Source organism: Vulpes vulpes, chromosome 10 (assembly GCF_048418805.1).
Source record: "Vulpes vulpes isolate BD-2025 chromosome 10, VulVul3, whole genome shotgun sequence".
NCBI lineage: Eukaryota > Metazoa > Chordata > Mammalia > Carnivora > Canidae > Vulpes > Vulpes vulpes.
The window spans coordinates 25,718,648-25,746,610 of record NC_132789.1 but is presented as its reverse complement, the minus strand read 5'-3'; the positions used below and the strand labels follow the sequence as shown (position 1 = coordinate 25,746,610).

Here is a 27,963-nt window from a genome sequence, read left to right as displayed (position 1 = left end):
TCCTTAGAGACCTAATCTTTTAGGAATGATATTAATCATTCCCAAAAGAAAATCTGGGTGGCTCAGTGATTGAGCATCTGCCTTCGGCTCAGGGCATGATCCCGAGATCCTGGATCTAGTCCCACATTGGAAGCAGGGAGTTCTGCTTCTCCCTCTGCCTGTGTCTCTGTCTCTTTCTCTCTCTCTCTCTCATGAATAAATAAATAAAATCTTAAAAAAAGAACAAACACCTCATTCCCCAAAGATATTCAAGTCCAGAACAAAGACATACCTTAGGGTCTACTACATTCACGTAAACATCTTGATAAGGTCTTAGTCGAAACACTTGAGTCACAGTCTGGTCCACACTAATAGTTTCTGAAAGAAAAGAAATCTGGATCAGATAACATATTCTGAAAAAAGCAGGTAAATATATTCTAATCTATAAACACTCAGTCATTTGACAAGCAACACAATGATCTTTGACTATGGGCAAGAAACACTCTCTGCCTTCCAGCATCTTAAAGCTTAGAATGCTCTGCTTTTTAGGTGAAACAAGCAAGTGAAATAAGACCTGACCCTTCAGCAATTAAAAAATAAGACAGAAAGAGGAAAAATAAAGAAATTAAGGAGCAACATAAAAAAGAACTGTAAAAATTCAGAAGAGGAAGGAGATCGTTTCTCATTTGGAATGAAAGTAGCCGAGTTACTTTTCAATGGGCCCTTACATCTGGTAAGTAAGAAACATACCAGATGGCAGGAGATAATGTGGTGAGGGTAAGGAGGAAACCCTTAGGACTCGGGTTTTATAAAATGCTTCCCCATCATACTGAATTATAAAAGCTGTGGACATCATAATCCTTTAGAGCGAATCAGATTTTTTCTTCTTTTAAGCACTATTTAAGGAATTACCTTATTTGCTATCAATTAACATTTTGGTTCCTTGATCAGCATGGTACACTCATTAAAAGGAAAAAAAAAAAAAAAGAAAGGGTCAGATCCAGAATGAGTAAGTAGAATGGCTGTTCTGGCTCCTCAACTCCTGACGTCAGAAAAGCCAATTCACCTTGTTGAGACCAAGTTCCCTCCCACAATCAAAAGTTGTGTGGGAAGATAAAAAGAAAGAGACATTACAAAAAGCTCCCAGTACAGTGCCTTGCATTTGTGATAGGTAATCATGAAATGTTTCTTTATCCTCCCTCACCCAGAGCAGGTACTTAACAAACATCTTGTGAAAAAAAAAATACAGTATTTAGGAAAGCATGCTTTGCCAATAATTTTTCTTTTCTTGTCTTTTCTTTTCTTTTTTTTTTCTTTTTCTTTCTTTCTTTCTTTCTTTTTTTTTTTTTTTTTTTTTTTGAGTTAAGTATAAAGCTTCACCTGTTCAGGTTAACTTTGCTTCTGACAATAAAGATGGTTTTTCTTCAGTGCCCTCAGGATGCTGACAAATGAGATTCCTTTGCAGTTTTGATATCTGACAATCTTTTTTAGGGGAAATTTGACAAAGAAAGAAGTACTATGTCCTCATTCCCTGAAATTATGAAGAGACGCTCCTTACAGTTTCTGGAACAGTTTCTCTAAGTGTGAAAATAAAACAGTAGAGAAGAGAAATGGAATTCCTACCTTTCTGTAGATCTTCCTTAAGTGACTTGACCTGCAAAAGCAGAGGGCTGGGGGAGAAACCAACAAAGAGATAGGATGCCATAAGTGGTAATTAACCAACTTTCTTCACCCCCCACAAAAGGCAAACAGATCCCTCTGGACATACTGTTACCTATAACACAACAAGTGGGGAAGGGGAGTTCTCTTAGAAACAAAGAAACTCTCCACTTGTCCTCCAGGAAATAGATAAATGCTACACAATTTTTCAAAGAGTTGTCATCTTGATTTTAAAAACAAAAAGTATAGGCTTTTAAAAAGATTATTGGTTTATTAAAACCTAGAGGGTTAGGAACAGTTTTATGTAAAGGCTATCCTGCCTTGCAAGCCCCTTAAACAAAATATTTGAAACAGGACGCTGCCCCGGTAGTTCTCTTGATTCTAATGAGATGTTTACCTGTATTCATCATTGGGGTGAGCAATCTCCACAATGTCTCCAAGCTTGATGTGAGGAAACACTTTAGGGTTCATGACTAGCTCATCATCTGAAAGACAATTCAGTAATCTCTTTTTTTTTTTTTAATTTTTATTTATTTATGATAGTCACAGAGAGAGAGAGAGAGGCAGAGACACAGGCAGAGGGAGAAGCAGGCTCCATGCACCGGGAGCCCGATGTGGGATTCGATCCCGGGTCTCCAGGATCGCACCCTGGGCCAAAGGCAGGCGCCAAACCACTGCGCCACCCAGGGATCCCGACAATTCAGTAATCTCAAGCAGAAAACAGACTCACTTGGGCGACAGGCTGTGGTACATACATTCTCATGTTAAGTCCTCGTGACCTCATGAGGTTGGTATTAGCATCCCATCTCAAGGATGAGGTTCAATTTTAAATTGCAATTCAGATGAACTAAAGCATTCACACGGGGGCACAAAGCTAGCAAGTAGCTGAGTGGGGCAGTGGTTCAGGGACCTTTGTCTTCAGAGCCCATGCTATTTCTACTACCATCCCACTGATCACAGGGAAAAAGAAGCCCCTTGCTTTCTGGAAATTAAACCTTCATGATTAACACTTTACTTCCTCAAATTATCACATACCTAGCATATACCAGGAACAAAATAGTTTGAGTCTCACAAATGCAGCACAATTCCTTATACTTCTACAGTGTTCAAAGAATTTCCAAAGATGCTCACAATAAATCTTTGATCTAACAGAAGTGAAGAAATGACCTAGGTGATAAAGTGACTTGCCTAAGGATAAACAGCTAATAACAGTAGAGCCAGGACTGATAACTAGTCCAAGGTTTCTTCCGCCTAAAGCCCATCACCTCTCATATGTCATAAAACAAAACAAAACAAAAACCACAAGCCAAGTAAATGCCCTAGATTTTGAAATGCAACACTTGATCAGGGAAAAACTTTGGATATCAGTTCACATTAGGGTCCAATGAGACTCTTAAAATACAGGGAGGACATAGCTTCATATGTTTATATAACCCTACCTACCCTTACTGGAGTTGGGAAAAACTCACATATTATAATAAACTCAGAATCATAAAGAGGGAGTGATTTTTTTTTTTTTTTAAGATTTTATTTATCAGGGCACCTGGGTGGTTCAGTTGGCTAAGCATCTGCTTTTGGCTCAGATCATGATCCCAGGGTCCTGGGATCAAGCCCCATGTCAGGCTCCCTACACAGCAGACAGCCTGCTTCTCCCTTTCCTCCCTACTCATGCTCTCTCTCACTATCTCTATCTCAAACAAATAAATAAAATCTTAAAAAATAATTTACGTAAAAAAATAATTTATGTATTTATTTGAGAGACAGCACAAGCAGGGAAGGGGCAGAGGAAGAAGCAGACTCCCTGCTGAGCAGGGAGCACAACAGGGGGTTTGATTCCAGGACCCTGGGATCATGATCTGAGCCGAAGACAGACGTTTAACCAACTGAGCCACCCAGGCACCCCAAAATGGAGTGACTTTTTTTTTCTGTTTTAATTTTGAGGAAAAGATATGGCCTTTAATTATGCTAAAACATGACAAGTAAATATATCTAAATTTCAAATATAATCAAACCCAACAAAAATTCAGCCTAGTCAAGCAAAGCACTGGGTTAATCCCACATTTTATTTGGTATATTGCTTTCATTGACAGTTTTATGTCAAATCCTCTGTGATGCATTGCCCTACCTTTTGTAGTCTGAATTAAAATCCCTGAGAACAAATTCCACCGTTTCATTTTATCATTTCCTTTTTTGGATGTCTGTCTCATCAGGCTAAAAGCTCCTTAGGGGGCACCTGGGTGGCTCAGTCAGTTAAGTGTCTGCCTTCAGCACAGGTCATAACCCCAGAGCCCTGGGATCAAGCCCCACATCAGGCTCCCTGCTCAAAAGGGAGCCTGCTTCTCCTTCTCCTTCTGCCACTCTGCCTGCTTGTGCTGTCAAATAAATAAAAATCTTAAAAAAAAAAAAAAAAAACTCCTTAGGGACAAGGGACCTTGTCATATTCATAATCTTTATATATATCACAGATATGTACCTAATTTTGTTTGATGTGTTTTTATTTATAGTCCTGTAAGAGACTGAGCATAGGACCTAGCTGACTTTGTTTCATACACATGAAAAAGTAGACTTGCATACATTGTATATACACTGTATATACTTTATCCTTGTATCCTTCCCTCTGTCAAAAGTTATTTCTGTTGTCTACTCAGTTCTACTCCACAAATGTTTAGGCAGCATCAACCACATACAAAGTCTAGTATTAACAGACTGTGCATTTTAGCAGAAATTGTGTTTTAAATATAGCAATGCCTGGTGTATCCTTGTCCTGGTAATTATAATGGTTACATTTACTGAGTGGCACTGAGCCTGGTACTCTACTAAATACTTTACATACATCATCTTACTCAATCCTCACAAACTCTATCATACAGAAACTAGTGTTTCCCCTTTTGGGGAGTCCTTGCCCTGAAGAGACATACACATACATACACAAGAACAAACATGTAGTAAAATACAATTTTACAAAGATTCGTTGTGTTGTTAATTCCAACTTCTGAAGCAAATAAGGTTGTCAGGACAGAAAAGAAAATTACTCCTTTACAAAAAGGAAAAAAAATTATACTACTAATTGCCATCCTATTCTGCAGATTTATACACTCAGGTGCTAAGAAAAACAGAGAAAATGTTCTACTGTGCTTGAAGTTGTAGATAAGGTAAATGAGGGGCTTGCCTGAGGTCACAGGGAAAGAGGCAGAGCTAAAAAATCTGGTTTAGTACAGAACAATATGCTTTGTCCTGTCCCTCCTCACTAAGCCTCTGAGCCAGGCAAAGTTTCATGTTTTGATCATACCTGTCTAAAGTGTATGTACAACTGCTCTCATAAATTTCTTTTAGCTGCCAAGCCAGTGCAGACTAGGATTTTATAAAACATATGCAGTAGGACACCTGGATGGCTCAGTGGTTTGACGCCTGCCCTCAGCCCAGGGCATGATCCTGGAATCCCAGGATCGAGTCTCACATCGGGCTCCTTGCATGGAGCCTGTTTCTCCTTCTGCCTATGTCTCTGCCTCTGTGTGTGTTTCTCATGAATAAGTAAATAAAATCTTAAAAAAAAAAAAAACATATGCAGTAAATATGTAATATAAAATACAAATAAACGAAGGGTAGTAGAATGGCAACATTGACAATGTCCCTTAAAAGTCAGAATACAAATGCTTTTAGAAGGGGCCTGTGCTCTCTGGTGCCACTGCCCTCCCTGCAATCATATCATACCTGCTGCTTCACTCAGTTAAGTTGCCTGTAGCCTCTATTGTCACACAAGTCAGCGTGTCATTTTCAAGGCACTGGATACAACAAGGACCTCAGCCAACTTACATAACGCCCAAAGACCAATCAATACTGACCACTGCCCCCAAAGCCCTTCTTGTGGATGACAAGTTTGTAGACTTTTGTTGTTCTCATCTTGTACTGTTGTTTCCTTCAGCTGTTCCACGCTTGGGGGAGAGAAGTCATCTTCTCTGTCACTGAAACACAAAAAAGCTAGAATGTCAGACTTTTCCTTGCGACTGCTCTTTGATTTCAGACCAGTGAGTATATACCGGTATTGTTCAGATGAGAGGGTCGCACCAGCCCTTGGATGCAAGCACTCCTTGGATTACAAGGAGGGTTAGAGGAAAAACAAAAACAAGCAAAAAAACAAAACAAAACAAAACAAAACAAACAAACAAACAACAACAACAAAAACAGAATCTGTGAACCAAGGGGAATTCAGGTCAGGGTGCATTCCAACCTCCAGGGAAAACTTGTACAGAATTGGGCGCTCACTACTTCGTCTCTATCCAAGCTAACACCAAAAGGTTAGCGCACTCATTTTGCAGAAGAGGGAAAAGTGGGCCAGAGCAAGGGACTTGCCCAAGGTCACTCGGACACTGAGGCACTCCCCGCCGTCCCGGTTTAGGGAGAGTATAAACAGGAGGAGGGCAGGGGTTCGCGCCCTGGACGTCCATCCGTACAAACTCTCGGCGGTTCCGCCTTCCCACTCTCGCTGCAGAGCGGGGCCACTACGGCTCCGAGAGGCACGGGGGCCTGCCTAAGACCGCACAGCGGGAGGCGGAGCGAGGTCAGGACTCGAACCTGGGCCACCACCCCCTCCCTCGGGCTCCACAAGCCCGGGGCCCGGTGAGCAGCCCCACTCACCCACAGCGCCGGAGCCCCTTCCCTCTTCAGGCCGGGGCTCCGAGGGTCGGAGCCTCCCGAGGCCCCCGGCGCCTCCCCGGGACGCCCCCCGCCGACGCCCCCACAGCCCGCGCGGCTTCCGAGCCCGAGCTCCAGGCGCCTGCCGGCCCGCCCCGGCCACAGAGCGCTCACCTGAGAACCCGCGCAGCTCCGGTGGCTCCGCCCCGGGGCCCCGCCCCCTTCCCGCCCCCCGGTCCCGGGCCGCTCTGGCCGGGCCTCCGCCTCGTCTCGGTGGCCGCGCCACTTCCCCATCCGGGGCCCGCGCCGGGGGCGGGGCGTCGCGTGTGGCCAGTGGCTCCGGCTGTCGGCGGCACTTCCCGCCCGCTGGCGCGACGGCGGGCCGCGCTGCGGAGGAAATCCGTCTCCTCACAGACCTTCTCAGATCCACACCCAAGAGCTTCGTTTCCGATCTGCCGAGCCCCCAACAGGGGGAGCTCGGGCGAGTCTCTCTGGGTCTCGGAACCGCGTCGTGGCCCCTCGCCTGGCCTCCTGGGGCGACTGAGAAGCACAAAATCGTTTCTGGAAGAACTTTTTGTAAAATGCAAAGCGCTTGCGGTTTAGTGCGATGGACCCTGCTTTTCAAATCCCTCTAAACCCCAAATGAATTCCGTGCCTCCCTAGTTATTAATAATACTAGCTGGCATAGCTTTCACAGACATCCTTATGGAATGGTCGCATCCCTATTAGGTGGCGGATACTGTTGTACTTCACAAACAGGTAAACAGCCCGGGGACAAGGAGCTCCTCAGAAGGAAGCAAGGACGGATCCAGACCCAGTTCTCCTCAGAAGGAAGCAAGGACGGATCCAGACCCAGTTCTCCTCAGAAGGAAGCAAGGACGGATCCAGACCCAGTTCTCCTCAGAAGGAAGCAAGGACGGATCCTGACCCAGTTCTCCTCAGAAGGAAGCAAGGACGGATCCAGACCCAGTTCTCCTCAGAAGGAAGCAAGGACGGATCCAGACCCAGTTCTCCTCAGAAGGAAGCAAGGACGGATCCTGACCCAGTTCTCCTCAGAAGGAAGCAAGGACGGATCCAGACCCAGTTCTCCTCAGAAGGAAGCAAGGACGGATCCAGACCAAGTTCTCCTCAGAAGGAAGCAAGGACGGATCCAGACCCAGTTCTCCTCAGAAGGAAGCAAGGACGGATCCTGACCCAGTTCTCCTCAGAAGGAAGCAAGGACGGATCCAGACCCAGTTCTCCTCAGAAGGAAGCAAGGACGGATCCAGACCCAGTTCTCCTCAGAAGGAAGCAAGGACGGATCCAGACCCAGTTCTCCTCAGAAGGAAGCAAGGACGGATCCAGATCCAGTTGAGTCCAACTTGGCTCTGAAGGTTGAGCTTTTAACCAGCATCCTCCTCACACCCAGGAACTCAGCCCAAGCCTCTCTTGGTCAGGACATCGTTCTGCTGTCAAGGAGAAAATCAGAGCTGTGCGGCCTGTGCCTGAAACTCCCCAACGGCTCCTGACAAGTTGCCAGCTCCAACTAATTAACTTACCGATTTTTTGAAAATTTCTGAATGTTTAAAGAAAAAAAAAGCATCGCATACCGCAAGGGAGACAGGAATGGGCAAAGGTGGGTGGGAGGTGGGCAAGACAGGAGCTTCCTTAAGCATCTATACTTTTACTTTAGGATTCAAAAGTTAAAGAACTATACAGTAATTGTAATTTTTTATGAATAAAAACATGTAATCACGTGGACTGCAACTGTTGCGAAACTTTCAGGGATAGAATGTTAACTTTACATTGTAATGTTTCTAATGCAAGGCACGGATTCAGATACTCCTAACTGTTTTGGTAGCAGCAGTAGCTAGTGGAAAGTCCTTTCAACCCAGAGGGCCTAAAGAGGAATTCTCTCTCCTTCGCCCTCAAGGAAATTTGATTCCATCTCCTTAGAGATGTTCATAATTGATGTCCTTTTGTTTTAAGATTTTATTTATTTATGAAAGACACACACGGAGAGAGGCAGAGACACAGGCAGAAGGAGAAGCAAAGGGGATCCCTGGGTGGCTCAGCGGTTTAGTGCCTGCCTTTGGCACAGGGCATCATCCTGGAGTTCTGGGATCGAGTCACGCATCAGGCTCCCTGCATGGAGCCTGCTTCTCCCTCTGCCTGTGTCTCTGCCTCTCTCTCTCTCTCTCATGAAAAAAAAAAAAAATCTAAAAAAAGAAGAAGGAAGGAAGGAAGGAAGGAGAAGCAGGCTCCATGCAGGAACCCTGATGCAGGACTATCCTGGGACTGGGATCACACCTTGAGCCAAAGGCAGAAGCTCAACCTCTGAGCCACCCAGGCATCTCCATAATTGGTGTCCTATCTGAAAAATGGCAATATTTCACTTTTTAATTTGGCAATAAACATGTAAAAAATCTTGACAGGTTTTGAACTTTTAAAAAGCTCAATGGCTGGTCAGAGTTAGGGAAGGCTAAAATGGTTAGCTCCTGGACTAGGGATCTAGTCTAGGGGATCCTTGATTCTGAGACTGCTGTGCTACAAATACCTGCACAATAGCCCGTTTTTGGCAGTGTGGCTTTGCACCAAATTCTTCTCTTTTCTCAATTTTCTACCTTGTCCGATGGAAATTAAAAGTACCTGTATTTCTGGGGCACCTGGGTGGCTCAGTCGGTTAAGCAGCTGTCCACCTTAGGTCATGAGCCCTGCATTGAGCTCTCGGCTCAATGAGGAGCCTGCTTCTCCCTCTCCCTCTGCCTGACACTCTGTCTACTTCTGCTCTCTCTCTGTGTCAAATAAATAAAATATTTTTTAAAAAGCACATGTAGGGGATCCCTGGGTGGCTCAGCAGTTCAGTGCCTGCCTTTGGCCCAGAGCGCGATCCTGGAGTCCTAGGATCAAGTTCCGCATCGGGCTCCTGGCATGGAGCCTGCTTCTCCCTCTGCCTATGTCTCTGCCTCTCTCTATGTCTATCATGAATAAATAAATTAAAAATCTTAAAAAAAAAAAAAAAAAGCACATGTATTTCCTTCCTCACAGGTGTTTGAGGTCCAAATGAAATGAGAGACATGTTACATTAGGCCTTTCAAATTATTTTTTTAATTAATTTATTTGAGAGAGAGAGAGAGAGAGAGAGAGAATGAGAGAGAGCACATGGGAGTACAGGGAGCAGAGAGTGAGGGAGAAGCAGAATCCCCACTGAGCAGGGAGCCCAACTCAGGTCTCATCCCAGGACCCTGGCACCATGACCTAAGCCAAAGGCAGACTTTTTTTTTTTTTCTTAAGATTTTACTTATTCATGAAAGACACACAGAGAGACATAGAGACATAGGCAGAGAGAGAAGCAGGCTCCTCATGGGGAAGCCAATGTGAGACTCGATCCCAGGACCCTGGGACCACGACCCAAGCCAAAGGCAGACATTCAACCACTGAGCCACCCAGGTGCACCAGACACTTAACCCAGTTAGCCACCCAGGCACCCCAGTCTTTCAAATTAAAAGAATTTTAAATGCTATATATAAATGAGGAGAATTATTGACTAACCAAAAGCATGGAATTATTTGGAAATTGACTCTCCTCGACTTTCAGGGGATTGATATATATTCTGCTTCTTTTGGACCTCTTTGTGCCTACTATAAGAGCTAGGAGCAGAGTTGGGACTAGGATGAGGTGGGTCAGGCTACCGAGACACTTGCCTTAGGGCACAAAATGTTAAGGAGATGTGAAAAAAAAAAAAACCTCTGGGAGCAAGAGAAACAGCATTTAATATAATTTTTAAAAGTAAAAATTAATAGAAAAAATACTATTAATAAAATGTCACATTTTACAATAAAGACAAGATCAAGGCCTCTGGGTGACTCGGTCAGTTGGGCGACTGATTCTTAATTTCAGCTCAGGTCATGATCTCAGGAGCCTGGGATTGAGCCCCATGTCAGGCTCTGCACTCAGCAGGGAGTCTGCTTGAGGACTCTCTTTCCCTCTGCCCTTCCCCCTTAAATAAATAAATAAATCTTTTAAAATAAAATGAAATAAAGTTAAGATCAATAATTGTGCTGCAATGTCATATTAGAACCTGAGGCAAACAGAAAAACCAGTAATAGTGGGTTTCTCAGATCCCCTTCTCTAGGTCCGTAGTTGCCTGAGAAAGTACTAGACAATGTTGGATGCTGTAAAGGTAGAAATGTTTTGAAGTAAATTTCTAGCTAAATCATCCCCAAAACATCTGTAGTAGCCTATATATGAATTGTACACATATACAGATGATCTATGGACTCACAGGCTGTAAAATAATAGGGTTGGCATTTGGGTTTATAGATCTCCAGCCCTAACCAAAAGTAAGAAAACCACTATCTTGGCCAAAATGGTCCACATCTTGACTGGCCCAAAGATATCCTGGTCAGACAAGAGAGAATTAAAATCTCCCATAAACCTCCAAATCTCTAATTCTATAGTCAGCCAGGTTCATAAGATCCAAAAAGCAACAGATTTCTGTTTAACACAGGGCTATATAATTTGGATCAAGTTCACTCCATTCCCTAAACTTCCTTAATTCCTCCTCCCCTTTTTACAAGATTTATTTATCTGAGAGAGAGTGCATGTGCATGGGCAAGCAGGAGGAAGGGGCAAAGGGAGAAGAAGAATCTCAAGCTGACTCCTCACCAAGCTCAGAGCCCCACATGGGGCTCAATTCAGGGCTGGATCTTGCGATCATGACTCTGAGATCATGACCTGAGCCAAAATCAAGAGTTGAACACTTACAGGATGCCTGGGTTGCTCAGTGGTTAAGCATCTGCCTTCAGCTCAGGGCGTGATCCTGGAGTCCCGGAATCGAGTCCCACTTTGGGCTCCCTGCATGGAAGCCTGCTTCTCCCTCTGCCTTATGTCTCTGCCTCTCTGTCTCACATGAATAAACAAAATCTTTAAAGGAAGAAAAAAAAAAAAAAAAAAAAGAGTTGGACACTTAACCGACTGAGCCACCCAGGGGCTCCTTTGATTCCCTTTTGAATAAATCTTTTCCTTCCTTCAAATGTTTCTGCTTGTGCCCAACACTGTGCTAGGTGCTGACCGCAGAACGATGAACAAGCATGGGAAAGGACAGATGATAAACGAATCAATAAAGAGTCGCAACGTGACAATTTCAGCCAGTGTTTAAGCCTTGAAGAAATTAAAACAAGATGCCATGCAGGACTGGAGGCAGAGGTCCCATTTAGATTTAGTGCTCAGTGTGATTAAAAGGAGCAGGGGAGGGGCAGCCCGGGTGGCTCAGCAGTTTAGCGCCGCCTTCAGCCCTGGGCCTGATGCTGGGACCCGGAATCGAGTCCCACGTCCGGCTCCGTCTGCCTGTCTCCCTCTCTCTCCATCTCTCATCAATCAATAAATAAAATCTTAAAAAAAAAAAAAAAAAGAAGGAGCAGGGGACTATCACGATTAACACACTGATTCAAGTTATAAAAAGATCTCCTGAGCTGCCAGACAGAGTCCCCTAGAACTGCAGCCATTCGCACCAGAAAAGACGGTGGCCCGGACTGGGGTGGTAGCAGCGGTTCGGTAGGCGCCTGTGCAAAAGGTGTGTTCCCCTTTAAGAACCCAGGCTGCAGGGGCGAGGCAGAGCGGGCGGCTAGAGGCGGCCCAGGACGCGAGGTCTGACGCGGGAAGAGCCGCCCCTCGGATTGCGCGCGCGCCGATCGGGGGCGGGACTTGGGCGAGCCCGCATGGCTTGCTCGGGCCCCGGATGAGGAAGTGCGGGGTGGGGTTGGGAGGGGGGGCAGCAAGGAGGAAGAAGACCATAGAGACGAAGAGGCGGTGGCGGCTGGAGCGCCCCCGGGCTCTCTCGGCTCGGTAGGCTCAGGTAGCTTTGGCGGCGACGGGGCTGCGGCTGCAAAGGCCGGGCTGGCGGGGCGAGCGCGGGCCGCGGAGCAGGCCCCAGGGTAAGAGGCCGCGGGCGGGAAGGCTTCGGGCGCTGCCGCCCCGCCCCGCTGCACCCTGAGGGGACCCTCCGCCGGGCGCTGCAGGCTGAGGGGTCCCCGGGCCGCCCCCCCCCCCGCCTCTTGGGGCGCCGAACGGAACGGAGGCTGCTCTGCGGGCGGCGGAACAACCCGGGGAGAGGGAGGGGACCAGGCCCCGCGTCGCCGGGGGGGGGGGGGGAAGCTTCTCCGAGTCGTGGCTCCGACGGGGGAGAGATACTCCTCTTCCACCTCCCTACGGCGGGGGACCCCCAACTTCTCGGGGAGGGCGCCGCCCCTTGTCGTGGGCGCACGCTCTTCCCCCGCGCCTGTGCGTTTGTCGCGGCGCAGTGTCCGCTCCCCGGGTGCGGGGGGGGGGGGTGGGATTCTCAACTTATCTCAATAGGAGGGGTGGTGGATGGCCCCCGGATATGGCCAGCGCCCCCCCAGACGGAGTGGCGAGCCTCGACTTGCCTGCAGGTGTTGGGGCGGGGTGGGGGTGGGGGTGGGGGTGTCTTCCTTCCCTGTAAAAGAGAGACGTACCTTCTTTCTTTTATTTTTCACCTTTACTCCTAGATACAAAGAGATAGACCCTGAATTGACTTGGTAGTTAGTGTTGGAAGTCCGTCTCCCCGCTCCCGCCAGCCCCCCGCCTCCCATCACGTCCATCGAGGGGGCCTCGCCTTCTCTTCCCTCAGGTCTCTGGGCGTGCAATGAGCTCCTTCCCCTTGCACAGTTAAGAGCATGGCGTCTGGAACATGGTAGTGGCAAGTCTACGTCCCCATTTCCCCATCTTTGTGACCTTGGTTGGTTGCTGGACCTTTCTGAGTCCCGATCACCCCTCCCCCCCATCTCTAACTTGGGTTCTCTAATTTTGCTCTTTGTAGAGCGTCGTCTTGAGGACTAAGGGAGAATTCGTGTAAGTGCTTAGGGCATAGTAAAGCTTTTGGTACATTGTTGCTGCCATCGATACTTAATTTGTTGTCGTTGTTATCGAAGAAAGCAAACTAATGTCTTCCCATAGAGACGCAGATTTCTCCTTGCAGGCCTCTTCCCGTCCCCCACCCCCACATCACAGGTGTTCAGCCCCAGCCTTTCTCACTAGTAAAGGAGACTTCCCCCCCACCCTGGGGTGGAGAAAGAGGCATTTCTACTCCGTTTAGGTTCTTCCATGCTCCCCATGAACAAAGAGGGTCTCCGAATAATCAGGAGAAAAGACTTTGTTTTTGGAAACAGGTCTGTACTGAGAGGGAGGGGGAACTGCTACTAAAAAGGCAGCCTTCCCTTTGTCCACAGAAGCTATCACTTCTTCCTGAGTGGTTAGAGATGTCCTCTCCCACTCCCCCTACCTGCTGTAGCGATTAAAAAGCTTCCTGCTTATCTGCACACCTCCCCCCTCCTCTGGAGCTTCTAACTTCTTTTCTCTCTTTCTCTCCCAAGAAAAATAAGACTCTCTACCTTTGAGAAGAAGACTCTTTCCTGTAGTGTATTTAGAGTGGCACAGATGGTTTCCTTCTCCTCTTCCTTTGAAAAAGAAATGAAAATCTTTTATGCAGAAAGCCTTTGTCAGACATTAGGAGCATTTTCGCTGTTTCACTCCCCATGTGGAGACAGAGGGATCCTTTTTCTGCATGCTAATAAAGGAAGGGAAAGGGAAACAGTGCTTGATGCTTTTGAAATTTCCTGCACACTCCATGTTGAAGAGCTGGGCCCTGTGTAGTAATGTAGACTTCCCTCCCCGACTTTCTGTTTGTCTAGAGATCTTGTTAAAAGATTCTTCTTTCTCTGTCCCTCAAGAAGAGGCCCCTTCTCCGAATGCCCTCATGGAGGCATTGGCTACAGTGTCCGAGTCTTGGAAAAGAAAGCCCCTTTCTCAAGGTGAAAGGAGTGTTGTGAACTTCTGAGGGCCTGATCGATATTGTGAGTATTGTCCTTTGACACAAGTGTGGCAGCGCCGGGTGTTACTAACCGCTCTTCGTTTTGAGCAGCCCTTTTGCGTTGGAATTAAAGGGAGGGGAGACCCTCAGACTGGGGATTATTGGGCACATGGTTTTCTCCTCTGCTGTTTTCTTTGTTTGATTCCTCTTTTCTACGTTTTACTTACTGCTGTAAACTTTGTACCCCCCAGAACTTTTTGTTTTAGGGAGTGTTAACTGAAAGGGCCACATTGTCAGGATTTTAGTATTATGAAATGTATTCTAATGAGATTGAGAGTTGCAGTGTTAATCTTTCACCGGTAGTTTATTTTCTTCTTTTCATGTTTTTGTTATTTGGTGGGATAGGAATTAACGCTGCCTCTATGAAAAAGCTGTCCATCTTTTTTGTGTGTAAAGTGTTCCTTAAATTACTTCCTATGCCATGAGTACGTGCAGTGGGGCTTACTTAGTTAGAACTCTACCACCATTGTTGGTATCTATAGAAGTACTTTGAGGAACAAAGCGAAATAGAAAAGTTATCATTTAGAGTCACAGGATTTTTATGGGTGGCAGGACCCTTTGAGGTTACTTTGTTTTATTTGTTCATTTTACATGTGAAAAACAAGCCCAGGAAAGTTAAGTGACACATTCAAGGCCGTATAGCCTGCAGGATGGGGACCCTGATCTCCTAGTTTGGAGACCAGCAACTAGATTGCTTCCCAGCACTGCTGTTGCATTTGACATACACAGGTTTTGAGATGATTGTTCTCAATTCAAAAGAATTTCTTCTTTTATTGGGGTAACTTTATTGCATACTCCGTATAAATATGAGCTTTTTACAGGAATAAGTCCATTCCCTAAACAATCTGATTCTTATTTGTGTCACAGTAAGGATGACAAGCCAGTAGCAGCTGGTAAGAGTTGTTTGAATCTATGATTTATTTTTTGCTTATACCTCAAACTAGATAATTACCTAGTATCCTCACCCAGTAGGTTGGTTATAAGTCATTAGTAAGAATTAAGCTGTAAATCCCTGCCTTCATTTTATGAACATGTGTTATTCACTGTTTCCTCTTCAAGTTTACTTAACACTCTACTGTAAAAACTTTTATGGTTGAGGCAGAGAGCTGACATTTGGAAAGATATTGATAAAGTAAAGGGATAATACACTTACTGGTTATTCTTCATTCCTATTTGGATCTTGGGAAATAATGTTTAAAAGGTGTTTTAACAGAAGTAATACACACTTATTGTAAACACACACACACACACACACACAAAACTGCAACATATAAGTTGTTTGTGATCCTATCACCCAGGGTAATACTGTTAATATACTGTTAATATAATATTTGATTATATTTTTTCAGTTTTCCTATGTGGATATTTTACCAAAATAAGAGTTCTGATGTTTAGTTTGATAAACTATCCCAGGGAGCTTTGTTTGTATTGTAGAGTTATGTTTCTTTACACCATTTTTTATTTATTTATTTTATTTTATTTTATTTTATTTTATTTTATTTTATTTTATTTTATTATGTTATGTTTTAAAGATTTTATTTATTTATTCATAAGAGACACAGAGAGAGAGAGGGGCAGAGACACAGGCAGAGGGAGAAGCAGGTTCCATGCAGGGAGCCTGATGTGGGGCTCGATCCCGGGACTCCAGGATCACGCCCTGGGCTGAAGGCAGGCTCTAAACCACTGAGCCACCAGGGATCCCCTACACCATTTTTAATTGTTCCAGCGTATTTAGAAATTAACTTTTAAAGAACTTGAATATCTTGTTATAATTTTGTTCTGATCCTGCAGTCTGTGGCATTACCAGTATTTTGATAGATGGCTAAAATAAGAGTTTGGTGGTACAGGCTAGTGAGCTGAGAATAATTTTAATCTGCTACTCTAAGCTTGCATCTAAATATACTTCAACTCTCATGGTTCCAGCGAGACACTCACCTATTCTGGGTGACTCAACTGCAAATACTGCTCAGAAACTTGAGGACCCAGGATGGGGCAAGGAGAAAAGGAGAGAAGTCTGCTTTGCTTCAATGGCAAGTGTGCTTAGTTGTTTCATAGGTTGAAAATTCTTAGAACGATATCTTTAACAAACAGGTTTCAAGAGATGATAGCTTTGTGATGTTTGGCTTTTGTAAATTGGATGTTATTTCATGGGAACCAACGCTTTAAAATTCTCTTTTGGCCAATGCCAGTTTACAGTGTAGATGCATAGGAAATGTAATGGCACTGTTTTCCTTGAAGAATATTTTGAACCATTCTGTGTGATTATCAGTATTGCCTCTTCATGATACAGATCTGTTTAGCAAATGTGTATTTGTGCATGGTCCTGTGTTTGGAACAAATCTTGAATTGGGACCATGGGGATGGAAAGGAGTGTGATTTGTTAGAGATACCGTAGGAGTTGAGTCCATGGACTGCAAGTGCTAATGTAACAAGTAGAAGGTCAGATATAGTTATGTCTAGATGTTCAAGTCTGAGCTCTAGAATAATGGGAGTGTTGTTACCAAGAGAGGCAACATGATAAAAAATAAACATGTAAGTTTACCGAGAACATCTTACTCATCTTCGTTTCTCATAGCTATTTGTATGTAGTAAGACTCAATTATTCATCGGGTTAGATGGGTTCCATCATAGATATGTTAAGTTTGGGAGGGGTACCATCCTTATAAATGAAATATTGGTCAGGAATTTGAGAAGAGATGGGGGCTGGGGACAGGTATTTTTATTTTTGTTTTTGTTTTAAATAGCTTTCAGATATAATTTGCATGTCATACAATTCATCAACTTATATAATTCATTGGTTCTTAGCATAGTCACAGAGTTTTTTAACCATATCAACAATAAATTTTAGAGCATTTTTATTGCCCCCAAAAGAAACTCTGTTAGCAGTCACTTCCAGTTTTCCCATCTCTCATTGAGCAACCAGTAATTCGCTTTCTGACTCCTTAGATTTGCCTACTCTGGATGTTTTATATAAATGAGTTCTTATAATATATGATTCGTTGTGACTGGGCATCTTATTTACCATAATGTCTTCAAGGTTCATCCATGTTGTATCAGGTCAGTATTTCATTCCTTTTTACAGCCAAGTAATATACTATTGTATGTATATACCACTTTGTTTATCCATTCATCAGTTGATGGGCATGTAAGCTGTTTCTACTTTTTGGCTGTTGTGAATCGTGCTGCTAACAAACATTTGGGTACTAGTTTTTGTGCATGTATACCTAGTAGTAGAATTGTTGGCTCATGTGGTCACCTATACTTAAAGGGTTTTGAGTCATCTGCATAGTAGAAAGGTTATAAAAGAGGTGAGGTCATCAAAAAAGTGAAGCCTGGAATGGGGAGGTGTGTCAAGGATTAAACTTTTGAGAACGCTCACACTTTAGTGCAGGCAAGTGAGAGGACCTCTTGCATATGTGATAATAGAGAGCCAGGGAGCCTATCTCCATCAACAAACCTGCTGTTTGACAGTATCCTTTCCTGCACTTATTCTTCCGGTCTGTATGTGGTGATAACCAAAAACTAGATTGGGTCTTTGTTGGGAAAGGAAAACTGAACCAAATGAAAATTGGGCACCTCCTCCCTTTTTTTTGGTGTGCAGTAGCAATTCTACTTCAGCTATTAACACACACACTAAGTGGCCTAAACTTTAAAGGGCCCCTAAAGGGACACCTGGGTGGCTCACTGGTTGAGCATCTGTCTGCCTTGGGCTTAGGGCATGATCCTGTATTGGGATCAAGTCCCACATTGGGCTCCCTGCGAGGAGCCTGCTTCTCCCTCTGCTTATATCTCTGCGTCTCTCTCTCTCTCTCTCTCTCTGTGTGTCTCATGAATAAATAAATAAAACCTTTTTAAAAAAATAAATAAAAGTGCCCCTAAAAATATCCAGGAGCTAGAGGAGAAAGGGGAGGATTGTAGCCCCAAAAATGATACATTTTGTGAGCACCATTTATGAAAGTGTCTCATTTGATTATCACCATACTCCTGGACACAACAGTTTATTTCTCCTTGCTGCTTTTTTTTGTTTTATTTTGTTTTTTAAGATTTTATTTATTTATTCATAGACACACAGAGAGAGAGGCAGAGACTCAGGGAGAGGGAGAAGCAGGCTCCATGCAGGGAGCCCGATGCGGGACTTGATTCCGGGTCTCCAGGATCACACCCCAGGCTGCAGGCGGCACCAAATCGCTGCGCCACCAGGGCTGCCCTCCTTGCTGCTTTTTTGGATTAAAATTTTTCCATCAACCCTCCTGTGTTCTTTAAACTGAATGGACTAGCAGTCTGATTTCCTGTAATTTCTAGTATTTAAATTAGTAGTGTAATGTTACATACTTTTATGTTTGGGGAGGAGTCCTTCAAAACATTAAGGACACCCAGTAGATGAAAGCATAGGAACGTGAGTAAGTAAATAATCTACCACAGGTTGGGAAACCAGAAGAAAGACGGAATGGCCCAAAATGAAAGGACCTGTCTGTCATCTGTCCCACCTCAGCCCCCAGCTTCAGTCTTTTTCTTTTTTTTTAAGATTTTTTTTATTTATTCACGAGAGACACGGAGAGAGAGGCAGAGACATAGGCAGAGGGAGAAGTAGGCTCCCTGAAGGGAGCCTGATGAGGGACTTGATCCCAGGACCCCAGGATCACAACCTGAACCAAAGGCAGAGATGCTCAACTACTGGCCACCTAGGTACCCCCCCTTTCCCCCCCAGCTTCAGTCTTGATAGCACAGGTCAAAAGATGGGACCTTCTGTGCAAGGAGGAAGGATTACAATCTTTCAGTCTTTAAACCCAGGAATATTCAAGGAGCGGATACTTCTTAACCTAGAGGCAGAGCAAGTGTCTTGTTTAAGTGACATGTGTGGACTCCCCCAGAAATTCAGGGCAGGAATAGAAACAGGGTCCAGGGAAACTGAATTGTAAAAATTTATATGGTATATTGGAGAGTCCCTCTTGCTCAGAAATCTGAATGTGGTCAGTGGAGAGAAGGTAAGACAACTCAAAACAGTTTGGTAGCCAGCAATGGATTTTGCTTGTATGTAATAGGTTTATTTTGGTAAAGATGGATGTTAGTAAGTGGTAGGGAATAGAAATCTGCTGTCTCTTTGAAATATCCTTTCCTGTGTATGTTTTGGCCAAAGGGATTTGCCATCAATACCTCAGATAAATCCTTGTTATGAACTCAGTTGCCAGAAATTTCTTACGTTTTCTCTCCTTTTGTTAGGATTAGGGAAGGTATCAAGAATGAAAGCATATAGTATCTTATTTGGTTAACTAGTTTCCACCTTGGCTAAGTCAAAGTGGATTTTGTTGTGGAAACTACACACTTGGTAGACTAAAATGGAAAAATTGCCAATCAGGAAACCCTGGTTCCAAATGTACTATTTCCTAGCTGTATGTGTGTCTGTGTGCGCGTGTGCGTGCCTGCTCCTGTGTGCTTGCATGTGTGTGTTAACTTTAATAATGTCTTTTTATGAACTACACAAGCATACGTATTTTAGCAAATAACCCGTTTCCACTCTCCGGTGCAAGAATTGAAACATTTCCAACACTGTAGAAGTCCCTTGGGTTTCCCCTGCCCCCTCCTCGGAGAACCCTGTAATGTTTTAGGCAGGTCACTTTTACCTCTTCAGGGTGATGTTAGGATCTGTAGTGGGATGGTGATAGTGGCTCTGCTTTGTTCACGGGGTTGTGAAATTCAAATATGTTGTATCTGTGAAGGCACTTGGAAAATCTCAAGATGCTGAATAAGTCAGAGAGGATTCTGCTAAAGATCTGGTTTAGTAGTGTCTTGTGCCAGTCTGGATAGATACAGCTCAAGTGTTTGGTAAGCAGTAAAGGAATGGAATTCTGTTGTCTCTATACTTTCTTTCATAGAGAATTCTTCTTGAGGAAAAGTCAGTATATCAGATTCCTCAGAATCCCTCAGTATATGTTCATTTAGCAAGTATTTACTAAATACCTTCTATATGACAAGCACCTCTCCCAGGCAGTAGAGAAATAGCAATGAACAGAATAGGCAAGGTTCATGCCCTGAAAACAAGTAGACGATCATCTTTATCTTCTAATTTATATCAATTCTATCCTTGGGTGCTTAGACATGTCTTATTCTCATCTACATTTGCTGGCCCTCCAGGTTTAAATTGGAATTGTTTGTAAGGCAGTATTTGAGTTGTGATTAGACAGATGTCTATTAAAGGTTTAAGATATTTATTTTTCTACTCACAGTCTTTAAGAAGGATGTTTGGTGCCAGATGTTGCCAGCATTTGAGGTGGAATTTTTTCACCTTATTTTAGCCAGTTTTAGCTGAAGCAGCTTTCTTCTACCCTGTAAAATTTTAAACTTTTATCCCTTCCTTTGATTTGTGTCAGGGTGAACCGTTTGATGTAAAAGACTTGACTCCATAATCTTCCATCTGCCCTAATGCTGTCATCCGGAGTAGAGACTCAGCCAGTTCCACTTGATTCCTCCATGTCTGCCGTGGTACAGGAATTATACTCTGAACTCCCTGTGAGTGTCTCCAAAGAGCTTCATGCTGACCCTGAGCCAAGTGTGATTCCAGATGTAAAACCCGGAGCCTCAAGCTCTCTTATAAGTCAGAGTAGGGCAGTGCCCTTGGAGCTGCAGAGGACTCGTGCGGAAAGTTGTTGTGAAGAAACTTCTGGCACCTTGGATCATGGGGGTGAGCCTGGGCGGTGTGGGCTGGTGGACTCCACAGCAGGAGGTTCTGTGGCTTCTGGGATCTTGGATAGGGAAGAGAAAACCAAGAGCGTGGAGCTAAAGGTCTTCAGAGATCAAGGGGACCAGGCGGAAATTATAAGAGACCCCTGTGAGGGAGCAAAGGAAGACCCACATCAACATTCCACAGCTGCTGAAGAAAAGATCAGCCTAAGTCAGGTAAGACATGAGATCTCAATTCAGATGAGTGTGAATGACAGCTTTCCAGAGTAACACTTCACTTGATAAAGTACAGATGCTGACAGGTAGCTTATGATTTTTTCTTGAAACATTTCCAAAATGTTGATTTTGATGTTAATTTTCTTTTGATGATGTTTTAAAACATTTGTGTCACATGAGACACTTGAGAGAAAGTGCTTATCTAATGAAAAAGTGTCACTTCTCTGAAGCAGCTACTGTATGTGGAATGTTGAGTTTCTATGTGATATTTCTGCATCTGATTTTAAGAAATGATGGGTACTCATTCCTTAAGTTTTGGTAGCATCATGAATAGGATGGAGGGACATATCACAGAGAAATCTCTGAGGGACTCTGCTAACCCAGGTAGGGCTTCATAGGTCCCTAGAGGGATCTCCATATTTTAGGAGCTGGTCCTTAATTTTGTAGGTCTAGAAATGACTTTTATTTTCAAGCATATTAGAGGTTATTGTCTCCAAAAGACCCATGCTAATAATCTACCTCATGAGAGACTAAAGTATAAGTCAGAAAGCCATTTCTTTAATTCATAGTGAAAAGTGGAATCATTACTTGGTAGGAATGGTCACACTGGCTGGTCAGTATGTCTTCTCCCTGTAGGCAAGCCTATGTGGGAAATCAGTCTCTGTAAGTGTGAAATTAATAGGGTTTACATAGGTAGGACTAATGATTAGTGAGCTGTGGTGGCCCGAGGAACCCAGATTCTTAAAGGAATATACCTGCCAAGTACACTAGAAAACTTACTCTCTCCTACGGATGATGCCTTAGACCAGGGTTCAGCAAACTTTTTTTCTGTACAGGGCCATGTTGTAAATATTTTAGACTTTGTAGGCCATAGGGTCTCTGTCAGAACTACTCAGCTCTGCCCTTGTAGCATGAAAGCAGGCATAGACAGTACATAAATGGATGAATGTGGCTCTATTTCAGTAAACCTTTTTTATAAGGTACTGACCCGTGGTCTATAGTTTGCCAACCCCCCACTCTAGACCCACAAATAAATTCATATTATCTGGGCTTTCTGGACTAAGCTCTATTTCCCACCTTGTAAATACGTCATTTGTTTACATGGGTTACAGGGCAATTGATTGTTGTTAGTAGGCTTCATATGTTGACCATAGTTAAGAATAGATTAATCTTTAGATAGAAGTAATTAAGTAACATAACAGATTTTATGCTATGATGATCTGCCCTTAAAAATATAAGTGAAGTAATAGATTCAAGATCTAGATAGAAGTTTCTTCTTGAAATGGTGGGCTCGGTCTAAGGTGAAAATTTTCTGTGATTTACCAAAAATTTCATGTAGTATTTGGTATTAAAGTACATATACAAAAATTATTAAGTATGTAGTGAATTTAATACATTCACAAATATATATATGCCTCTCAACCTAAGATCTAGAAAATTACTGTACCTTACTCCCTCTCAGCTCCACCAGAGATAAATGCTATTCTGAATTGTATAAAGCAAAACGAAATTTATTTTTTTAATTTTTTTAAAGGTCTTATTTATTTATTCATGAGACAGAGACTCAAAGAGAGAGGCAGAGACATAGGCAGAGGGAGAACCAGGCTCCCTTTCAGGAGCCTGATGTGGGACTCAATGCCAGGACTCTGGGATCACAACCTGAACCAAAGGCAGATGCTCAACCACTGAGTGACCCAGGTGCCTGGAAAATGAAATTTAATAGGTATAAATGTAAGATTTTTTTACTTGATTTCAAAAAGTGAACTTCATAAGTGAAAAAGAAGCAGAAGTACTTTTGGAGAAACAAAAGACCTGCAGGTTTTAGCTAGTCATTTAGAATTGACTTTGTAGGATACCTGCCAAGAAAAGCCAATTTGCGCTTAATATGTACATTAACAGAAATGTGTTACCTGGACTGAGAAATAACAGTTGTACTCTGTTGTGTACCTAGAATATCACACTCACAGTCCTCTCTCCTCCCCCCAGCACTCAGATTAGCTCAGGATGCCCCTGGAGGTGGAGAGGGCAGAGGGGAAGCAAGGAATGTGTCAGTGTTGGGGTCACTGGCCAAAGGGATCATGTCCTCTCCTCCCCATGCTGAGCCTGGTGTCACGTATCATATGTAGGCAGAGTATAGAAAGCCAGAAATGCATTCATGATAAAGAATTAACACTAATGACAAAAAACTGAAAATAACCATTGGAGGCTAGTTGCTAGGGTGTGTCCTATAAAAGAAGAATCAAGTAAGAGAAGCCTTCAATAATTTGGAGAGCTGTCAAGCAGAAGTGGTTCTGTTTGGCACAGTTAGGCTCTGTAGAAGATGTAGTGTATGTAGTTCAGTCATTCTCAGGTCACAGGACCCTTTGAAAATCTGAATGAATGCTTTTCTGATCTCTCAGAAAAGGATACCACTATTTTAGAAGGTTTTTAGAGCCTAGACATCCTTGGATATCAAGATAAGAATTCTTGCTAGATTGGCAGAACAAACAGACAAAAACAGTTGATGAATTAGAATATTTTGCAATATATATCACAGATAAAGGACTTACCTCTCTAGTAAAGAACTCCCTTTTTTAAAGATTTTGTTTATTTATTAGAGAGAGAGCGTGCGCAAGAGAGCAATGAACGCATGAGCAGAGGGAGGGGCAGAAGGAGAGGAAGAAGCAGGCTCCCTGCTGAGCAGGGCTCAATCCTAGGACCCTGGCTTTATGACCTGAGCCAAAGGCAGACAGACACTTAACCAACTGAGCCACCCAGCCACCCCATAAAGAGCTCTCCCTCTCTTTTATTTTTTAAGATTTTATTTTTAAGTATTTTTTATACCCAACATGGGGTTCAAACTTACAACTCTGAGATCAAGAGTTGAATGCTCTACTGACCAAGGCAGACCAGCTCCCCATTGATATATAAAGAACTCTTAGATTGAGGAATGGAAAACCCAATAGGAAAAAAAAAAAAAAAAGAAGGAAAAGAAAGCCCAATAGAAAAATGAAGGAAAGACTTGAATAGATGATTCATGTTTGTGTGTGTGTGTGTGTGTGTGTGTGTGTTGATGTGTGTATTCTTAAACACATGAAGAGGTAGTCAATCTCACTTATAATTAGAGATATGTAGTTTTAAACAATCAAAATACCACTTTTTACTTAACAGATTGGAGAAAATGAAAAATTATGGCAACATATCTTATTGGCAAGACTGTGAGGAAAAAGGTGTTCTCACATGTTGTTGGTGGGAATGCATACTGATAGAACCTTTTAGAAGAGGAATTTGGCTACACCTAACCAGAATGCATATGCTCTCACCTATTGACCCAGCACTCTCATTTCTAGGAATCTACCCCAAATATACACCTCCAAATTATAGAAATACATATACCCAAAGTTACTGTTTGTAGCATTGCAAAATGTTGGAAGCAATGTAAATGTCCACATATAGAGAAGAGGCTGAATAAACTATAGTGTGCATATGGAACATCCATACATGGGGCACTATGCTCCTGTAATAAAGAATTGAGGATCTCCATGTACTGATATGGGGTGATTTCCAGGTTTGTCATGGCTCCTCAGGACCACCTCCAGGTTTGGGGATTCACTGGAACTCATAGGACTCACTCAGCACATGGTCATACTTGTAGCTAAGATTAATTGTAACAAATGGGTATAAAGCAATTAACAAAGGAGAAGCATGGTGCAAAGTTCAGAAAATATCAGGTGCTATAGCTTCCAAGAGTCCTCTCCCAGGGTAGTCCCTCCCTCCCCCCCCCCCCCCCACAGTCTTTTCCAAGAACAAACAGTGACAACACATGTGAAATGTCTACCATGAAAGCTTGTTAGAGCCCAGGGGTTTTACTAGGAGCTGGTTATATGAGCATCCTCTGCCTGGCACATAACAAAATTCCAGACTTCCAGAAGGAAAGCAGGTGTTCAACACAAACACCATTGTCATATGGGTGCACCAAGCCACTCTTATCCTTAGGAAATGTTGGAAACTCTCCCAAAATCTAAGTTCCCAGATGAGCCCAGGCCACCCTTGCAAGCAGGCCTTTCTAAGGATAACAGGCTTACTATGTTAACTTTTTTTCTGCAAACTAGGATATACTGGTTAATGAAAAGAGCAAAGGGCAAGTAAACATCTACTGTATCCTCCCATTCAAGAAAGTAGGGGAGATGAGTATACAAGTATCTGCTCGTTTGTATAAAACACACACATATACGTACACACAGGAAGGATAAACCAGAAATGAATGGGTTTGAAGCCAGTGGGAGCTGGGTAGAGAACATGGGAATGGGATAGAAGGAACAGGAGGAAGTATACTTCTCTGAGTACATCTTATTCTGAGTACATGTTTGGTACAACTATACATCTGAGTATAGTTCTGAGGCTGTACTTGAAAAAATAACTAATTAGACAACCAGGATGTGAGGGAACCCAAAATTGAATAAAAACTCCAACGGATGACTCTTAACAAATGAATAATGAAACCATACTAAGGGAGGGGGGGATGAAGAAGAAAAGTGACCCAAATAGCTTTGGGAAACAGTATTTCGACTTTTAAGTCTAAATCCAATAAACCCAAACATTTTTTTTTTTTTTTGAGAGAGAGAGAGAAAGAGAGCATGAGCACGTATGCAGGGCGAAGGGGGGGTGGAGGGACAGAGCAAGAGGGAGAGAGAATCTTAAGTAGGCTTCATACGCAGCACAGAGCCTGACGTGAGGCTCTCTCTCCTGACCCTGAGATCATGACCTAAGCCAAAATCAAGAGTTAGACGCCTAATCAACTCAGCCACCCATGTGCTCCAAATTTTAGTAAATTTGTTTTTCACAGGGATGTGGCTTAGCAACTCCTAAACTACTGTATGCGTGTTCTAGGAGTGAGCAAATAGGTAAATATGGTGGATAATGAGAGCAAGCTAGGTTTCTCACTAGCAGAAATTACAGGTGAGGGCAGGGGTGAGGCTAGAATGAACTGGTCCTAGTGGTGAGGAAATAGAATTGGAGATAGCAGTATGAACTTCTGGCTTTTAATATATGTAGATAGGTACAGAAATACTATATATGTATGGGAATGTGAGGTGGAGTATAGAGGCAGTGACATCTTATAGCAGTGAGCACACCTTGCACCCAGTTCTTGGTTTCTAAATAACATATTCCAATGTAAGGAACCAGACTTTTTGGGGAAATGTTTTGGAGTCTAGCACAGGGAAAAATACAAGATGAGCCTGGAACAATTTGTGATTAATCACTCAGAAAATTATGGAGACATATCAAAAGGACACAGGAGCCAATGTGAAGGGGCTCCCAGTGGCTAACACTGGGCCAATTTGAGCTTAAATAAGATAATAATGAATTACAACCCATAAAATAAGGCAAGTATCGTGAGCCCATGCAGATATAAAATAATTGAATAAATAACTTGAAAAAAGAAAGCTCTTAAAGAATTCTGATTCATAAATGGAATCATGGAAATAAATCTCCCATTTGGCAACCATTATAGTAATAGTCATCTCAAGCAAGAATCCTCAATGGATGTTAAAACTAGTGGCTAAAAGTTTAAATGAAAAACAAGTATTTACATTGTCTCTAAATGTGTCTTACATATAAAATATTAAATAATTACAAAGTAACAGAATCATTACAAGGTATACAAAAGAGAATCACTCCACCATAGAGAAACCTGACAGACCCCACCTGAACCAAGTGATAGAAGTTCACCTCCGTAGGAGTGAGACACCCTAAAACCATGTACCTCTTAAGAGGAATGACCAAGAACCAGCATCATTTCTGTGAGATTCCTGCATAACCAGAGCATAACCAGAATCTAATGATGAAACATCAAACCCAGATCAAGGGACTTTCTTTTTAAGTGTCAAAGTCACAAAAGATGAATATCTCCTCGAGGAATTATGTCAGTTTAAGGGGGAACTTGAAACATGATTACTAAATGCATCATTGGATACAGGTCCTGAAAAAGGATTTAAGGAAGCCTTTAATAAGATTTGAGTAAATTCTGTAGTTAGAATTGTATCAATAGTTTACTGGCCTTAATAACTCTATTGTGGTTATGTATAAGATGATAACATTAAGGAAAGTGGATGGGGCAGCCTTGGTGGCTCAGCAGTTTAGTGCCACCTTCAGCCCAGGTCATGATCCTGGAGTCCCGGGATTGAGTCCCACGTCAGGCTCCCTGCATGGAGCCTGCTTCTCCCTCTGCCTGTGTCTCTGCCTCTCTCTGTGTCTCTCATGAATGAATAAATAAAAATCTTAAAAAAAAAAAAGGAAAGCTGAATGAAGACTACAGGAAAATTTTTGAACAATATTTGCAGACTTTTTTTTTATACATCTGAGAGAAATTACCTCTAAATTTAAAAACATTTAAAACTTTATAATATAAACTTTGTATATAATAGTAAAAATGACAAAACAAAAACCAAAAACCCTTCTTGCTTGAGGGACACAGAATTTAAGTCAGTAGAAAAGGTACTTTTTAACATCTCCACCAGTCTAGAAATAGGTTGTGTAGGAAAGTGATGTTTATGAAGAGACTGAATGACCGAATGTCAGGAATATAGCAGAGGGGTTTCTGGTTTGGACAAGCAACCTGAGTGCTGTTCTTTTCCCATCCCAGGGTTCTGTGATTTATTTCTAATAGCCTTGAGCAGCTTTCCATAAAGTTCTTTTCCTCCAGCTGTTCTTCATCTCAAACCAGCAAAGAGACCCACAGTTGGGCACTGGCTCAGGTTTGCAGGAGAATACCTAAAGATTTCTACTTTACCCACTCCTCTGTGTTCTCTCTGGACCAGAATCCATCATGACAGGAAAGGTAATGAGTAGTGACTTCAGTAGAACCTGACTCCAGCAATAAGAACTTGCTGTAATTGTGAAAGACCCAGGCTTTCAGGGCGTGCATCATATGAAACGAATGAATTTAACAG

At 43.1% G+C, this 27,963-nt stretch overlaps 2 protein-coding genes across 32 annotated transcripts in view; one reads left to right on the top strand and one right to left on the bottom strand.

Annotated features, from left to right (window-relative positions):
- Window positions 1-6,521, bottom strand: part of DEPDC5 (DEP domain containing 5, GATOR1 subcomplex subunit) — a 124,971-nt gene extending 118,450 nt beyond the window's left edge. For 14 of the 19 annotated variants that reach the window (XM_025985885.2, XM_072723305.1, XM_072723304.1 and 11 more), the window contains exons 1-5: window positions 6,445-6,521; window positions 5,481-5,600; window positions 2,036-2,123; window positions 1,603-1,649; window positions 272-357 (exon numbers count right to left, since the gene is read on the bottom strand). In XM_025985885.2, coding sequence (XP_025841670.2) covers window positions 272-357; window positions 1,603-1,649; window positions 2,036-2,123; window positions 5,481-5,538 — 279 coding nt within the window. In that variant the 5' untranslated portion in view covers window positions 5,539-5,600; window positions 6,445-6,521. Of the gene's footprint in view, window positions 1-271; window positions 358-1,602; window positions 1,650-2,035; window positions 2,124-5,480; window positions 5,601-6,273; window positions 6,423-6,444 lie in introns of those variants that run through there. The other 5 variants (XM_025985884.2, XM_025985887.2, XM_025985889.2 and 2 more) reach the window with 1 other exon arrangement.
- A 5,374-nt stretch (window positions 6,522-11,895) lies between these two features.
- The window catches only part of PRR14L (proline rich 14 like), a 57,798-nt gene continuing 41,730 nt past the window's right edge, over window positions 11,896-27,963 (top strand). For 2 of the 13 annotated variants that reach the window (XM_072723295.1, XM_072723292.1), the window contains exons 1-3: window positions 11,956-12,185; window positions 13,998-14,120; window positions 20,506-21,031. In XM_072723295.1, coding sequence (XP_072579396.1) covers window positions 20,558-21,031 — 474 coding nt within the window. In that variant the 5' untranslated portion in view covers window positions 11,956-12,185; window positions 13,998-14,120; window positions 20,506-20,557. Of the gene's footprint in view, window positions 12,186-13,997; window positions 14,121-20,505; window positions 21,032-27,963 lie in introns of all 13 variants that reach the window. The other 11 variants (XM_072723294.1, XM_072723291.1, XM_072723296.1 and 8 more) reach the window with 8 other exon arrangements.